General features: G+C 42.8%; 1 protein-coding gene across 3 annotated transcripts; it reads right to left on the bottom strand.

Moving 5' to 3' along the window:
• Positions 1–1,544: 1,544 nt before the first annotated feature.
• LOC143849772 (uncharacterized) lies at positions 1,545–16,878 on the bottom strand. 3 transcript variants are annotated; one of them, XM_077358951.1, is made up of 4 exons: positions 16,801–16,878; positions 15,745–16,132; positions 2,404–4,857; positions 1,545–1,872 (listed from the first exon to the last, which is right to left on the bottom strand). In XM_077358951.1, the coding sequence occupies exons 2-3, from the start codon at positions 16,080–16,082 to the stop codon at positions 2,454–2,456; spliced, it is 2,742 nt and encodes a 913-aa protein (XP_077215066.1). In that variant the 5' UTR covers positions 16,083–16,132; positions 16,801–16,878; the 3' UTR covers positions 1,545–1,872; positions 2,404–2,453. The 3 variants fall into 3 exon arrangements, with proteins under 3 accessions (XP_077215066.1, XP_077215067.1, XP_077215065.1); XM_077358952.1 differs by lacking the exon at positions 16,801–16,878 and adding an exon at positions 16,765–16,796; XM_077358950.1 differs by lacking the exon at positions 16,801–16,878 and adding an exon at positions 16,551–16,747.
• Positions 16,879–17,736: the final 858 nt, after the last annotated feature.

Raw genomic sequence — 17,736 nt, 5'->3', positions numbered from 1 at the left:
ATAGGGTCTTGCAAATGATTTCAAGCCAATCAGACAAAATGGGCAGGGCTAGTTTGGCGGGGCAGGGGAGCCAACCATATAGGGCTTTTAGCATTCCACACCTGTTTTATAACTCACATTAATATAGATGAAGATGATCAATGGAATTGTTCTTCCTTTGAGATTACAGATAGAAGAGAACCCAACATGCATAAAGGAGACAAGTTAATCTCTCGTTGGCAATCTTCTCACAGAAATGAGACCTACACAGGGCTGAAACAGACTGTGATGCATATTTGTTAATGACTTCACCGAGAAGATCCCATTACTATTAGGAACCCAAATCATTTTTTCCTCTACATGAGGTAGATAGAAAAGATTGTCCTCAATAAAAGGCTGATTCATCAAAGATTGAAGCTCGTTAACATCCCAAGAAGGTTGTCCAGATGGAGAGAACAACCAGAGTTCTATAGTTTGTCCATTACCCATTCTCAACAATAGTCCTGGATACGTTAATTTTCTACTTCTAAGAAACACCCCTCCATTAAAAGGAATCTCATTTTCTTGGATACACCACAAGAAGAGAGCAATTAGAGAGTTACTCTTTTTAAGTATACCAATGAACCATCCTCCTTTGTGAGAATTCACCAAGCATGCTTGGTCAAAGAAGCAAGATTAATGACTTTCATCATGCTTGACCACAGAAATTTTCGTCTAAATGTCAAATATACTGAATCCTCAGAGTACGTTTTAGGTGATTCTTGGAAATTTGGGTTGAGAAGTTGAGCTTTTACCTTGAAATGCAGTCGAGTTTGGGTTGAATTCAACTAATATGTCACCTTAAGTTCAACCCAACCCAACCCAAATTGCACCATTGATGTGTGAATTAAAGAAAATACTTGAGGCTTCTTTGGATCACAAGCCCAACAAATGAATGGCTTGGATCATCAAATGGAGTTGGTCCTTTTGTATCATGTATTTTTCAAAAAGTACAATAGGGGTACAATAGGGCCCACTCCATAGGAGGATTCAAACCGTTAATTTGTTGGGGGTAAATATGATGTACCCACAAATCATCTCCATAGGATGATCTAACCCTCCGATATAGAGGTTCGGAAGGTTAGGAACATCCTATGGAGATGACATATGGGTACAGATGAGGCCCAAAAAATGAACCGTTTGGATCATCCATGGAGCGGGCCCTACAGTACTTTTTGAAAACTTCTGGAACTGACAGCACACAGCTTATAAAATGCCATTGAGATTTCAGTAGAGCACACAAAGAGGCCCTTGGTTAAATTTGTTTCCAAACAACATGAAATGAAAGTGCATTGAAAAAAAAAAGAAACGACTAACAGAACATTAGCAAAAAGCAAGATAACAAAAAGTAACGGCAGGAAAACACTGGTCTGATAAGGGTTCAGCTCAAAGAATTCAACAATCCCATTACTACACTTCCTAAGATGATCTCAACAGCCACTCAAAACTGGTTAATAGAGAGAGGGCTGCAAGGAGGTGAAGATGCAAAAAATTATCCTGAACGGAAATGAAATTTACACTTACAATAAAAGCATTTCCAACTACCTGTCTATTAATAAATAAGACAAAAAACGGGTCCAAGAGGTATGAAACTTTCCTAAAATTAATACAAACCAGAAATTAGAATTTAGAAATAACCAAAGCTAAAATGACGGCACGCCTCGAAAGGAATTTAAAAGCATACATCAGATGGAAAAGACACTTAACAAAATCTGTAAGTTACGATTCACTGTACATGCAAACATCTTGAAATCACATGGGCGGCCTAAGCTTCCCCATCTTACAACTTAATTCTTCTATGCTTTCACTCCACAGGGCACCTTCATGTACTTATCTGAAGAAGCCGAGCTCCTTCTGCAGTAATAACAATTGAAACATTTGATCAGGCACAGGCCGTCTTGTCGGCAGTCTGAAAGGCTCCAGAAAATAGCAGACTAATAAAACAGCAGTACAGGCGACAAAATAGAGCAAGCGATAAAATACCACATATACATACGAATCTGATAGTATTCTTCTTTACAGGTAAAAGGTTGGTTACCTATCATCTTGAAGGCAGTTAAATCAGTCTATGGAAAAATATATTGGCAGTATTTTAGCCGACCCCAACTAGTTTGGGACAAAGGCTTTGTTGAGTTGAGCTGAGTATTATTTTACAGGGAAAACCACTAATTTCCCATTAGGAAAAGATATTTAACGATTTAATTCGTTATTCATCTCATTCCTTATTCTTTTTTTTCCCAGCACACCAATGGTTTATAAAAAAAAAAGTAGAAATGGGAGGCCTATTAGTGTGATTCTTATATTAGGCAAAACAGTGTTATTTTCCGCTAGGGAACCTATATTTTGGATGGTCTTTCTATTATATAAAGAGAACAAATTCCTGACCTGGGTGGATGACGACAGTAATGGGTAAGAACACCCAACCGTTCTCAGCCTCATCGTCTAGGTCGATCTGAATTGCCATATCTGCCCCTCTTAGCATCAATCCCTGTATCTCTATCACTTCTTCTACCACGCTCTCCATCATTTTGCCACCTGCTTCCATGCCCCTCATCGTTGCTCCTTTTGGTTCCACGCACTTCATCATCATCCATTCTGCTTCTGTAACCTTCATAGTCGCCCATTCTACTTCCAAGCTCTTGATCGCCGCGCCTTCTGCTGCCACGCTCTTCCTCATTGTGAATTCTCCTTCCATACTCTTCATCACTGCGCCTTATGCTTCCAAGCTCTTCATCGCCGAGCTTTTTCCTTTTGCGTTCTTCAGCATCATGACTTCTGATGTTGTGTTCTGCATCGTCATCATACCATGTTCGTTTTTCTCCTGTTTTATTCAAACGTGGGTGGTCCTCTTTCTTCCTATCATCAATGTTTCTGCGGTCCCTCTTATATGAGTCATGGTCACCTCTGTTCTCTCTATGCTTCCTCTCGGCCTCTCCCAAATCCCTGTTTCTTGACTTTGGCACCGGTTCATCACTAAGATCTCCATCTTCGAGCTTCCTCTTTCCCCTCATTTCTGAATTTCCATATCTCGAGTTATTCAAACTCGGACGCTCTTCTCTCTTTCGGTCATCACTTTTTCGGTGATCCATGTTTTCGACGCCGAATTCAGCACTGTTTTCTCTCGGCCTCGTTTTTATATCCGACTTATCCCTGTTTCTGGACTTCGATTCTGGTTGCTCATTATGGTCCCCGCCATCAATCATCCTCTTTCCTCTTGTTTCTTGATTTCCATCGCCCGTGTCCCTAGCGTCTCTCTTTGATTCGAGCCAATTTGTTTTTTCAAAATGCTTCCTTGTATCCAAAACCTCTCTCTCCCAACTACCATCATTGTGTTGATCATGAAAACGTTCTTTCCTTCTACTGTCTCTTCCATGCACCTCAGAAATTAATCTCTGCTCCTTTTCAGCAGATCCATGAAGATTCCTGGCATCTTTGAAAATAATTTCTTCTTTATATCCTCTCTTATTCTTATCTTCTATGGCCTCTTTCCTACCACGCTTCTCATGGCTATAATCACTGTTGGTGCTTGAATCAAGGTTGCTGCTACTGTCAGAATCATCTGTGTTGCTCTCACTATCAACAGTTGGAGAATCTAAAACCCTTTTAGCATTACCACGTTTCTCCATCTGTTTTTTGGTATTCTTTGTGCCACTATCAGAACCAGAATCATCATCGCCGGTATCATGCCTCCGTCCTTTTGCTATTTTCTCTTTATTATTTTTCCTCCCTTTATTAGGATCAGAATCATCGCACGCATCAGGTTTTCTTCTGCTTTTTCCATGATTCTGGACAATATTTTCAACATTTTTCCTTCCGCTGTCCATACCAGAGTCATCATCATCTGTGTCATGCCTTCTTCTTTTAACCCTACTTATCTCCATCTTCCGTTTAGTATTTCTCCTTGCTCTGTCAGAATCGGATTCATCAACTGTAGTGTGCTTTCTGCTACTTTTTCTGTGTTTCTTGTTGTCATTTTCAACAATTTTCTGGCTATCATCACTATCAGAGTCGCCGTCCATAGCGTGTCTTTTGCCATGTTTCCTATGCTTCTCCATTTGCTTTCCTTTCTTTCCCCTCCCACTATCAGTATCAGATCCATCCTCGGAATCATGTCTTCTGCTTTTGTTCCTTCGTGTCCCTGTTGGATCCTTTTTGTTGCGCATGTCTTCCAAATCCGAAATATCCTCTGAATCATGCCTATGGCCATGTTTTACATGCTTTGCCATTTCTTTCTTCACACGCTCCCTTCCAACATCACTATCAGAATCAGAATGGTCGCTGTCATGTTTTCTACTCTTTTTCTTGAACTTCTCTAAACATTTTTTGTCGTTCTTGCCGCCACCAGTATCAAGATCCTCACCAGAATCATGTCCCCTTCTACTTTTTCCATGCTTCTTTGCCTTTCTGGTATGTTTCTCACTGCTATCAGTATCAGAATCATCCTCATACCTTCTGCTATCTTTCTTTCCGAGGTGCTTTGACACACTAATTCCATCCCTTCTGTCTTCCTTCCTTTCATGCTTTTTTACATCCTTGTCAGTTTTCAGGTCATCTGCCATCTTTGTTTCCCTTCTCCTATTCTCTGCATCCCGATCACCATGAGGATACTCATCTTTCCCTCGTTGCTTGGGACTGTCTTTCGAAACAATTTTCTTGTCTTCCCTTACTTTTTCATCGCCACTTTCTTCAGTCTCAGAGTCAAGTTCCTTGTCCTGCTTTTCTTCAAGAAGTTCCCGTTCAGAGGCTTCATCTACTCTCGTAATCCCAAGAGCAGCTCTTAAAGTCTCCATTTGCTTCTCCTTTCTTGCAGCAATTTGGTGGGTCTGTGTATCCGAAACCCTGACAAAACCAGATCAAGTAATTCCAGATGTTAACACTCATACAAATCAGATTGTAGTTAATGACCATGAGATGAGATAAACAGCCCACAATTAACTAGAATCTTTAGCAGTATGCCTAACTCCTCAAAGATATGCACAATAATTGCCACAAACCAATGACTTTTTACTACAAGACAGTTGACGGGAGTCATTTCCACATCACAGTTACACCCTACAGCAAAATATGGCTATATGTTACCAGGACTGAGAAAAGGAAAACATAGTTCTGTAAAAAGAAACAAAAACAAAAACAAACTGTGGCCGACTTTATAAACAAACCAAAATATCAATAGTGAATATGAATTGGTACTGACATAAATGCTTGAAAGCAATGCAAGTCTTCAGCACTTGCCTAATCTCATATTTCTGCAAGCCAACACCCTAAAATTATAATCAACTTTATAAACATAATGGAATTGCTACAAAACCATTAGAACTTCTGTTTGAATAATGATAGGAATATAAGTTCCAATATTTTACCAGAATTTATATTTCCACAGCCAGACTTGCATCATTTTTTTCTAATTATAAATAACTCTGACCTCACAGGTTTCGCATGGACCGTGGTCCACAGATGTATTAACACAGGAGAACGTCTGCAAAAACGTGGGTTTCATTTAGCTAATTGGTGTGTCATGTGCAGGAATGCCGAGGAATCCTTGGACCACTTGCTAGCTGTTTGCCCTTTCACTTTCCGGATTTGGATGGAGATTTCTAAATCCTTTGGGATGCATTGGGTAATGCAGAGTAGCATATCAGAAATCATATTACATTGGAGTGGAGCTTTTACAGGATGCCTAATGTGGACTGCCATTCCCTATGCGATAATATGGTATATATGGCTGGAGCGAAATTGTCGTATATTTCAAAACAAGTGTAGAACTTGGCAGCATATCCTTTTGGATGTTAAAATGTTGATTATTGCGTGGAATCGATTCAAGAAAGGACTACCTTACTCCGTGGGGGAAGCACTACGCTATTGGAATACTGTGATTGGCGGAAAAAGATCTGCCTTCAGATAGTGCCTAATTGGATACCTCCACCAGGCGGCTCGTTCAAACTTAACTTCGATGGCAACTCCTTCGGAAAACCGACCGGGGGGGGGGCTAATCAGGGATAGCGAAGGTCACGTTCTTATGTCGTACTCCGGTTCCGCGGGGGGCAATGCGACCCAAATGAGGCGGAGGCGAGGGCACTTCTCTTTGGGCTACAATGGTATGAACGCAATAACCTTGGGCCTTTGATGATTGAGGGTGATTCGGCAACTACCATAGCTTGGCCACTAGTCACTGCTGTGGCCATGGAGACTTCACCATATACTGGATGCTATTCGCGATTTAATCTGTATTATACACCCCCTGATCAATCACAGAAGGCGTTTGGCGAATGTTATTGCGGATCAGCTTGGCAAAGGAAGGCGTCGAGTTACAAACAACTCGTGTGATTCTATCCACGGGGCCCGGGGGGGGGGGGGGGGGGGGGGGGGGGTTAAGTTTAGTATTTGTGACCCGGGATGATTATAAGGTGTTGGATGTAGTCCTGGTTCTGGGGACAACTTGTCCCCTCTATGTATGTCTTTTATTAATGGAAGAAAATTTGTTATCTTTCAAATATAAATAAATAACTCTGACCTTAGCACCCGCTTTATAAATATGATGGTATGACACAGGAGCATCATACCATAATTGTTCCTACTTCCTCCACTCAGGAACTCCATAACTCCACCCACCCACCCACTTGCCTTGTAGACTAATACCTACATGAATTCCAGGAATATAGTTCCGACATTTACCGGAAGTTATATTTACACAGCATAACTTACATCATTTTTCCAGATGATGTTTACATCATTTTTCCAAATTCATTTACCGTAGTGCTCCAAATTCATTTTTCCCCTCGGGTTTGGCATCCCTGAACTCCGTCGAGAAGAAACTTGCGACATTGAAAAAGAGGTATCCCTCTGTGGGCGGACGCATCACTCTCATTAAGGCGGCACTCTCAAATATGCCGATATATTTTATGTCTCTATTCAAAATCCCGTCTAAAGTTGCTCCCCGTATCAAAAAGCTCCAAAGGGACTTCTTATGGGAAGGCCGGGAGGAAGAGAAGAAGTTGTTGCGGCACTTGCTAAAATGGACAAAAGTCTGCGAGTCAAAAGGGCAAGGAGGACTTGGTATTGGCAAATTACATTTGCGAGACAAAGCGTTGCTTGGAAAGTGGCTGTGGAGATTCGGGGTGGAGAAAAACGCCTTATGGCACCGTATTATTGGGGATAAGTACGGTAGGTCGGTAGGGGGTGAGGAGACTGGGAATGCGTTGGCCCGGTGCAGGGTAAGGGTTCGAGGGCATGGCGATCAATTCACACTATTCAAGCCATGGGTGAGATTTAGGGTGGGAAGGGGGGATGAAGTGAGATTTTGGTTAAATTTATGCGTGGGCGAAGTGCCACTTTGCCGAGCATACCAAGATCTATTCCATCTTGCACGAAATCAGGAATCTAAGATCTCTGACTATGTAATCCGGGCGGCTGATCATGGCACCTCATTCTGGGAGATTCGCCTTCGCGGGGATTTAAAGGATGGGGAAATTGACTCTCTTACTTCGCTCTTAGCTTTGCTATCTAACTACTATTTGTCCCCAAATGAATCAGACAAGTGGATATGGACTCCGGACTCTCAGGCTGGGTTTTCCGTAAAGTCATTCTTTCGCAAACTTAACGAGGGCAATAGTCCCATATCACGGAGGGCATGACTTTGGATATCATCTGTACCCCCCACGAATTGTGGCTTTCACTTGGACAGTGTCATACCGGTGTATCAATACTTGTGATAGGCTCAAAAGGAGGTGCTTTCAAATGGCAAGTTGGTGTGTCTTTTGCCGCAATAGCGAGGAAACATTGGACCACATTCTACTACTTTGCCCTTTTTCTTTCCAGGTATGGATGGCAACCTTCAGATTCATTGGAATGTCGTGGGTATTACACAATAATATTAAAAGAGTTTTGCTCGATTGGCCGGGGACCCCTTCCATGGATGTCTCGGTCAGACCATGTGGGCGGCCATTCCATATGCAGTTATATGGTTTCTGTCGTCTGAAAGGAACAACAGAATTTTCAATAAAAAGTCAAAAGTCGTGGTATCACATCGTGCTTGACATCAAGATCGCAATTTCTTCATCGTCTAGAGCATCGGGGAGGATGCCTTACTCTACGGGTGAGATCTTACGGAATAGCTCAAATGTCACTCTGGAGAGGAGAGCATCGGTGAAGCCTATGCCCAAATGGCATGCGCCCCCTGTGGACTGGTTCAAATTGAACTTCGATGGTAGCTCATTTAGTCATTTGGTAATCCGGGGAATGCTGGTATCGGGGGTTTGATCTGCGACACTGATGGGGGTACCATTATGACTTTTTCCGAATCAGCCGGCATTTGTGATGCAAACGAGACGGAGGCCCGGGCACTCCTATTTGGCTTAAAATGGTTCATGGGCCATAATCTTGGTCCCCTAATAGTCGAGGGCAATTCAGCCAATGTCATTGCGTGGGCGGGTAATAGTTGTGCTGGTCCATGGCGGATCGCATCGGTCCTGAATGAGATTAGAGATCCTGTGAGGATCATTCGGCCCAAACTGGTACACATGAGATCTGCCAATGCTAGAGCTGATGCTTTGGCAAAAGAGGGGGTTGGACGCATGGACACTATAGTCATCTACGAAGATCCCAACACCGGATTCACTTAACTCCCTGTTCTCTGAATTTTTTACTGGTATTTCTGTTGTGCGGGGACATCTTGTCCCCTGCCTTTGTTGTACTCTTGGGTTTTTTATTGGAATAAATTGTTAATTTTCAAAAAAAAAAAAAAAAAAGTGCTCACTTTATAAATATGATGTATGACACCAGAAGCATACTGTTTACATATCTGATGATTTCTTTCATTATACCAAAATTGTTCCTACTTCCTACATGCAGGAACTCCATAACTCCACCCACCCACTACACTAATACCTACATGAATGTCCGAAATATAGTTCCGACATTTACCGGAAGTTATATTTACACAACATAACTTACATCATTTTTCCAAATTCATTGACCTTAGTGCTCACTTTATAAATATGATGTGTGACACCAGAAGCATACTGTTTACGTATTTGATGATTTTTTTTTAAAGATAACTATAATTACTGTTAGAAGGTGTATTGCATAGCCAAAGGGCATAGTGGTCTTTGTATGTTCTCTTTATATATAAATACTAAAGTAAGGGGGAGTAAACCCTAACTTCTTCCTTTTCTCTCTAATCTCTTCTCCTCTCAACATGGTATCAGAGCCCTAGGGGTTTTTGTGCCCTAGGGACCATTGGAGAAGCTCCCCTTCTCCTTCTTCTCTCCTCCCTCCATCACGCTCCTCCTTTTTCTCCTTCTTCTCGCTCACCCTTCCCACTCGCCCCAGCCAATTTTTTTTTTTTCCCGCCCCTGCTCCTCCTCCTCCTCCCTCGCTCTCTCTCTCTTCCACCCCAATCTCTTCCTCTTTCTTCCCATTTTCACCCCTCCCTTCCTTTCCCTCATTAAAACCCTCATTTTTCCCTACTAATCCCATTTCCTATCCCTCATGAAACCTTAAATCCCTAACCCTCCCACCCTAAGTTCTAACCCTCTTTCTCTCTATGGTCTAAATTTCTTCCGCCCCTCTTTTCTTCTTCGCTCCGCGACTCCGACCTTTCATCTTCTCCATTTATGCCCTAGAGGCCCTATTATGTCTTTTTTTTCTCCTCTCCTTCGTCGGAGTCGCGCCATATTCTCTCACCACACATAGTGGTCTCTTTATGCCCTAGAGGCCTTCTCATTTCTCTTGTCCCTTACTTTGACGTCGTGTGTTGTCTATTTTGCCTTCGTTCCTTCTATGGATCCTCCTATTGTAGACAATCCCTCTCTCGGGCAAACCTCTTCTTCTTCTACCCCTATTTTTCATTCATCGGGTGATGCCTCGTTCCTCCCGATGACCACGGTCAAGCTTGATAGTTCCAATTACATGAATTGGAAAGTGGCGGTGGAAGTTTATCTCATTGCCAAAAGGAAGGTCTACACCATACGTCGTGACCCTCCTGCGGCTTTGGATCCCACTTATGAGCAGTGGGAAACGGATGATGCTCATATCCGTAGTTTACTCTGGCAGAGTATGATCCCACAGATTTCAGGGACTATGATGCAGCTTCCGACTGCAAAGAGGATTTGGGATCATACTGCGGTTATGTTTTCAGGCGTTGGTAACATCTCCCGTATTAGTGCCACATATTCTGCGTGGATGCATCTTCGGCGTGGTGACACCCCTCTTTCTACATACTATGGTCAGTTCGTCTCTCACTGTCAGCAGCTTGACATTTTTCTGCCCTTGACGACAGACTTAGCCGTCGCCGCTCGGCAGCGGGATCAGCTTCGAGTTGTTCAGTTTCTCGAGACCTTGGGCCCCGAGTTTATGTTTTTTCGCCAGCAGATTTATGGTTCTGGCACTATGCCTTCCCTCGAGGAGGTCTATCAGCGGGCACAACAGTGTCTAGGTGGAGCCTCTCTTACTCCTGCTGTTTTTTATGGTCATGCTACCGCGGCATATGCAGTAGGAGATCGTCCTGCCCGTGGTGGTGGGATGTTTGGCCGAGGCCGTGGCCGTGACTCTAGCCGTGGCGGACGTACCATGGGTACGGATTTCTCTAGTGGCAGGGGATATGGTGGCCGACCTCGTCCATATTGTACACATTACCGGCGCGAGGGCCACCGTGATGAGATCTGTTATGTGCTACATCCTGAGCATCGTCCCCCGCCGCCATCTCAGTTCGGGCGATCAGCGCTCCTTTCTACTCTGGACGACTCTGATCCTCGAGCATCTTCCTCCGGCTCCAGCCCAGCTGTACCGTCTTTCACTCAGGCCGACTATGATGAGCTCCAGCGCCTACGCTTGGCCGCCCATCCTCCCAGTGCTGGCTTTGCACAGCCATGTAGCACTCCTGCCTCTCTTCTCAGTAGCTCGAGCTCCTGGATCATTGATTCGGGAGCCTCGAACCATGTGACAGGTACTCTATCATCACTCAGGTCTTTTCACCCTCTTTCCTCTCAGTCTATGACCCTCGCTGATGGCCGTACTACTCCTATTTCTGGTACAGGGAGTACCTCTCCCTACCCTGGTCTTACCCTCTCCTCTGTGCTTTGTGTTCCCCAGTCTCCCTTTAACTTACTTTCAGTCAGTCAGCTCACTAAATATCTTAACTGCTATGTCTCATTTTATCCATCTTATTGCTTATTATAGGATCTTGCGACTGGGAGGACGATTGGTAAAGGACGTGAGGTAGATGGGTTGTATCGTCTGGATGGAGGTCCCCCCCGTACCATTTTACACAGTTATGTCGACGCCTACCAGTGGCACTGCCGCCTTGGTCATCCATGCATTGAGCGCTTACGGCGTACCTCTATAGTTTTTGTTCCTATTCAGTCTTTTCAGTGCGAGGCCTGTGAACTTGGAAAACACCACCGTGTGTCTTTTCCCTCTAGGCTTGTTAGTCGGGCCTCGCACCCTTTTGCTTTAGTGCACTCTGATGTATGGGTCCCCTGAGAACTCCTTCTATTTTTGGATATAGATATTTTGTTGTTTTCATTGATGACTATTCTCCATGACTTGGCTGTATTTGCTTCACGATCGTTCTGAGGTTTTCTCTGCTTTTCGTACTTTTCATTCTGAGGTTACAAATCAGTATGATTGTACCCTCAAATGCTTGCGCATAGATAATGCTAGAGAATATTTCTCCACTACCCATGAGTTCCAGGATTTTCTTTCCAGTCGGGGTATTCTCCACCAATCTTCCTGTGCTCACACCTCTCAGCAGAATGGTGTGGCTGAAAGGAAGATGCGCTCTTTATTTGATGGGGCTCGCTCTCTTCTTTTTCAGATGCGAGTTCCCAAGAGCTATTGGGGTGATGCTGTTCTTACTGCCTGCCACCTTGCCAACCGGCTTCCATCCTCGGTTCTTGGTGGCTCTTCCCCCTTTGATGTGTTATACCCTGGTCATGACCCCTTTCCTATCACCCCTAGGGTCTTTGGGTGTGTGTGTTTTGTTCACCACCTTGGTCCTGGCTTTGATAAGCTGGACCCTCGGGCTAAACGATGCATCTTTCTTGGGTACTCCCGTACCCAGAAAGGTTATCAATGTTACAGTCCTCGCCTGCGTCGGTCCTTTATGTCTGCCGATGTCACATTCTTCGAGTCTGAGTCCTACTTTGTATCTTCTCATGAGGCTCCTTCCACAGGTCCTGACTCGGACCTTCCTCTTCCCCTCCCCACCCTTCAGGCTCCTCTCCTCTCCCCTCCTGTATTAGTTCCTGAGACTATTCCTGTTTGTGATCCCTCCTCTTCACTACAGGCTCCTGAGGCTACTGAGGCTCCTCCTCCCGCTCCTCCGCAGACATATCCTCGTCGGCCGAGATCTACAGCTCATCCTCCTCCGCCTGTGCCATCGTCCTTGCAGTCGGAGATCACACCCCCCACATCTCAGGTACCTATCTCTTCTACTCCTACTTCAGATTCTCCCATTGCTTCTCGTACTCGTTCTCACAGTACTGCTCACCTGATTTCCTCTGTTATTTCATATGATTCTCTCACCCCGATGTTTCGGAGTTTTGTTTCCTCTTTGTCCTCTGTTTCTTTGCCACAGTCTTTACCAGCTGCACTTGATCATTCGGGATGGCGTGCGGCCATGGATCTTGAGATGGAGGCCCTCCAGGCCAATAAGACATGGGAGTTAGTTCCTCTTCCTCCTGGGGCTCGACCAGTTGGTTGTCGCTGGGTTTATGCCGTCAAACACTTACCTGACGGTACTATTGAGCGCCTTAAGGCGCGGTTGGTGGCAAAAGGCTATACTCAGACCTTTGGTGTTGATAATTTAGAGACTTTTTCGCCGGTCGCTAAGATTCCGTATGTTCGTGTTCTTCTATCTCTTGCAGTTACACATGACTGGCCTCTGCATCAGTTAGATGTCAAGAATGCCTTTTTACATGGTGAGCTTACTGAGGAGGTGTATATGGAGCAACCTCCTGGGTATGTTGCTCAAGGGGCGATGTCCTCCTCAGTATGTCGGTTGCGGAAGTCTATATACGGTCTCAAGCAGTCTCCTAGAGCCTGGTTTGGACGATTCAGTGATGCTATCATGCACTATGGCATGAAGCAATGTGCAGTTGATCACTCCGTCTTCAGTTCTCATTCCACTACTGGTTGTGTGCTATTGATAGTATATGTCAATGACATCATCATTACAAGCAGTGATTCAGAGGGGATACGCAGGTTGAAAACCTTCTTGCAGAACGAGTTTTCAACCAAAGATTTGGGTCGTCTCAGATACTTTCTTGGCATTGAGGTTGCATATTCTACTAGAGGTCTCTCCCTCTCACAGAGGAAATATGTACTAGATCTTCTTGAGGAGACAGGTCACCTTGGAGTGAAACCTGCGTCTGCTCCCATGGACCCAAATGGGAAACTTCTTCCAGAAGAAGAAGATTTATTAGATGACCCTGACAGATATAGGAGGCTGGTGGGTAAGCTCATATATCTTACAGTCACTCGTCCAGATATATCATTTGTTGTTGGCTCAGTCAGCCAACATATGAGCTCACCCCGTACTTCTCACTGGGCAGCAGTGATTCAGATTCTTCGCTACTTGAAAGAAGCACCAGGGAAATGACTCGTATTCAAGAAGCATGGTCATACCCGGGTAGAAGGCTTCTGTGATGCAGACTGGGCAGGATCTCCAGCAGATAGGAGATCTACCACTAGATATTGCACCTTTGTTGGTGGCAATCTAGTGTCGTGGAAAAGTAAGAAGCAGGACATAGTCTCCAAGTTGAGTGCCGAATCAGAGTATCGTGCTATGTCTCATACCAGCGGGGAGCTTATTTGGTTACGTTCTCTCCTTTCAGAGATTGGTTTCTCTTCATCTGCTCCAGCTCAGCTGTATTGTGACAATCAAGCTGCAATTCATATAGCTACCAATCCAGTCTTTCATGAGAGAACCAAGCATATAGAGATTGATTGCCACTTCATTCGCCAAAGGATACAAAGAAGCGAGATTCATGTTTCTTTCACAGATCTGTTGATCAGTTAGCAGATATGTTCACAAAGCCCTTAAGCTATACAAAATTGAGTGACATATGTAACAAGCTTGGAATGTACAATATATACATTCCAGCTTGAGGGGGAGTGTTAGAAGGTGTATTGCATAGCCAAAGGGCATAGTGGTCTTTGTATGTTCTCTTTATATATAAATACTAAAGTAAGGGGGAGTAAACCCTAACTTCTTCCTTTTCTCTCTAATCTCTTCTCCTCTCAACAATTATCAAAGAAAAAAGATGAACAGAAACACCAAGAGATGTTAATGTGATCTAGTATTAGGGTTATCTTGTTTTTATGGACATGTTTGTTTATTTTACCAAGAGTTTATTTTACCACTTTTAGGTATATTTGATTAGTCCTAGATGTGAGGGACGTCCACATATCAACCCCATCACCCACTACCTTACCCATTCTACCCATGACCCGCCATCTAATACCGTAAAGGCTAAAGCCCTTCTTTTGTCTTGTTGGCTCTTCAACCTCTTCCCCATGGCCCACCACTTGAACCCCCTAAACCCACGTTATAATCCTATAGGCTACCCCCATGGCCCACAACTTACACTTAAAACAGCCACTATATCCTACTGGCTACCCCCCCCCCCCTCTTTTTCTCCTCCCCCCATGGCCAACCACTTAAACCCAAAGATCGACAAGGCCACCACCCCTCCCACTCTTCCCCCACTCTTTTTACCCCCTTTCTTCTCTCTTACGCCACGACTGTGAGCCCATCACAGTCGCCCCTTTTCTCCATCTCCTCCTTATTTTCCACTCTTTATCCACACCCAGCTCACGGATGTGAGCCCCATCACAACCTATGTCACAAATATCGTTCTCAAGAATTTCTCAGGAATTTCTGATCAATACAAGACAAAGTGACCGATAAATAGGAATCTGTTAGTTTGATATTTCTATAAGATCTTTACCATCACAATGACAGCTGTAGTGATATAATGATCAGTCTATTATTTGTTAATTTAAATTTAACACATAACTGCAGCAGTTAAAAAGTCTTTCATGTTACGAAATATGAATAACAAAACAAAATATGAAATGTCATCAATCCAGTTTGTTCATTGATTTATTAATGTTTTTCGACAAACAAGGAAGCACAGAGGTCATGTAATGCCTTTATCAGTTTCAAATGGAAATCAAGCAGCTCACCTGTTCAAAAAAATCTCCACAAATATGTAGATATCTAGATAGTGGAAAAAAACATTTTCTCATAATTCAATTTGAAAACTACATAGTAGAGTGATGGATTAATGTCAAAAAATCATATTTCAATTTGAAAAGCACATAACAGCAAACCCATTCCAGATCGAGCTTTACATTGGACCAAAAGATGACAAACCCAACTGATATTTTACTCAAACATTCAACATACACCACAAATTTGCATCTAATTATCAGAATAAAGGAAAGAAAACAGGCCATGATGAGGTAGTAATACCAAACCTATTTCACATCCAGCTTTAGATTGGACCATTATCACTTAATTCAAGTGCACATATGCAATAGTACTACAATTGCATGAATCTCATACTTGGGACACGTTTCCATCTTCAAACTGAGAATCTCAAATTCAACACACATCGGAAAAATTACTTCGGCCATTAATGATAGTCAGTTAGCTCAAAGCACAGAGAAGATAACAAGTATCAATTCAATAAACAGGAAAAGTGGAAAGGAAATAATCAATACCTTTTATCTGTCTTTATACTGCTTCCAGCATTGCTTTCATCAGTCGCTGCTTCCAAGGTCTTCTTCGCCTCCTCAAGCTTCACCGCAACCTCTTCGTCCGTGTAGCCCTGGTCAATCAGGGTTTCTTCCAGCAGCACGAGCTTCAGCTGAATTTGCCGCTTTTTGTCGTGGTCGAGAATCTCCTTGTTCGCCTTTTTGACACCGCCAGTGCCTTGACCAGCCTCGAATTCCTTCGTTTCAGTCTTTAAATTCTTTGGCTTCACAAAGAATTTATTCGTCTGGACGTATCCGTTTGTCCCCGACCCTCGAGGGGTTTGTAACCCAATACCGTTGTACATCGTGCACTGATGATAAGCTAAGAATAGAGGTGAACAGCTCCCAGATCAACCTGTAAGGAAAAAAGAAAAGAAAAGAGGATTATAGATTACAAAGGTGGATAATAATTCAACGAGAAAGGAAGCACAACAAAAAAAATTAAAGAGACAGCATTTGTACTACGTTCAAGTCGACAAAATGATTGAAACAAAAAAGGAAAAGAAAAAAAAATTAAACCCGATCAAACAGAGAACAAAAACAAACAGCTATACAAGAGAGAGAGAGAGAGGACAAAAAAAGAAACAGTTAGATGAAAAGATAAGATTCGGGGAAATTACAGATCTCGAAAGTGAAAATAAACGATTAAAAAAAAAAGAATAAAAGAAAGCATGAGTCATGGTCAAATAACTTTCAGATCATCAGGATAGGGAGAAAAAAAAACTAAAAACCTAAACAATAACCTAATCAAAGAAACTGGAAAAAAAAATAACCTGATCAAAGAAAACAAAAGGTCTTGAAGAGACTAGAGATTCAAGAAGAAAACCATGCGAACTGAGAGAAGTCAACGGGAAATCTGAGAAAACCTAGAACAAGAACCGGATCGAAAAGAAAGAAAAGCAAAACCCTAGAACAAGAACCGGATCAAAAAGAAAGAAAAGCAAAACCCTAGAACAAGAACCGGATAGAAAAGAAAGAAAAGCGAACCGTGTAAAAATAATGCGATCGAACAAGAAAACTTACGAAAAGAACGTCAAACGTTAGGCTTCCCCTTTTTTGTCCTTTTTTTCCTTTTTTTTTTTTTTTTTTTTTTTTTTTTTTTTTTTTTTTTTTTTTTTTTTAAGGAAATTAGACATAAGGGAGCCAAATAAAAGGCATAATATCAGAGGGGTCAAGGGTTTGTTGGAAATGACAGAAGGGGGTCAAAATTTGGATTTCGAAATTTCGAATGACGAGAATGCCCCTCTGGCAGAAACAGTGAAATGACTTAGAAAAAATAAAATAAAAAACATTTACGTTTTCCCTCCTCTCTCTTTCCTCTTCTCTCCTCTCGTCTCTGTTAAATTTATTTCGTCCTCTCCTCCCTCCGGCGATCTCTACGGCAATCACTCCGGCGATCTCGACCAAGGTGAAGTACGTATCAAACCTCGCATTTGAAGGAAACCCTACCTGGTACGTCGTTTCCTTCCCTTCCTTTATTCAATATCATTTTTATTTATTTTTGAAGAGGAAAATCAGGTTGAGAGAGATGCAAAAGGGGGGAGGGGGGGTGGAAATCCTTTTTCATGCTATATGTTTTTGATTTTTTTCAGTTCATATACATGTCAGTTACTGCATTTCCTCCTACAGAGTAAAATAGTTGTAAATGCTTTTAAATGTTGTTTGTTGCTGCTAGGGTTTTATGTTTTACATTAATTTGTGAAATGGAGAAACGTTCTGCTGTTTATTTATTGTAGGGTTTTATTTTGTACATTAATTTGTGAAATGGAGAGATGAGATTTCATTTCATACATGCGTATCCACCTACAGAGTAAAATAGAGTTGCATGCTACGGTATTTGTTGATGCTAGGGTTTAATTTTTGACGTTAATTTGTGGAATGGAGAAATGCGATTTTGTTTCATTTACATATGTTAATGGTAGGCTTTTAATTTTACAATTTGTGGAGTGGAGAAATGGG

The sequence above is a fragment of the Tasmannia lanceolata genome, unplaced genomic scaffold (genome assembly GCF_043159265.1).
Source record: "Tasmannia lanceolata isolate RefF3 unplaced genomic scaffold, GAP_Taslan_0.1 ptg000018l, whole genome shotgun sequence".
Taxonomy (NCBI): Eukaryota; Viridiplantae; Streptophyta; class Magnoliopsida; order Canellales; family Winteraceae; genus Tasmannia; species Tasmannia lanceolata.
This window is presented reverse-complemented; position numbering and strand designations above follow the sequence as displayed.

What these genes read in the sequence shown, in the direction of transcription:
- LOC143849772 (XM_077358951.1), bottom strand. Translation starts at nt 16,082, where the DNA reads ATGTACAACGGTATTGGGTTACAAACCCCTCGAGGGTCGGGGACAAAC. An exon ending in AGTATAAAGACAGATAAAAG is followed by an intron (nt 4,858 to 15,744) that starts GTATTGATTATT and finishes TGGTTTTGTCAG; the next exon opens with GGTTTCGGATACACAGACCC.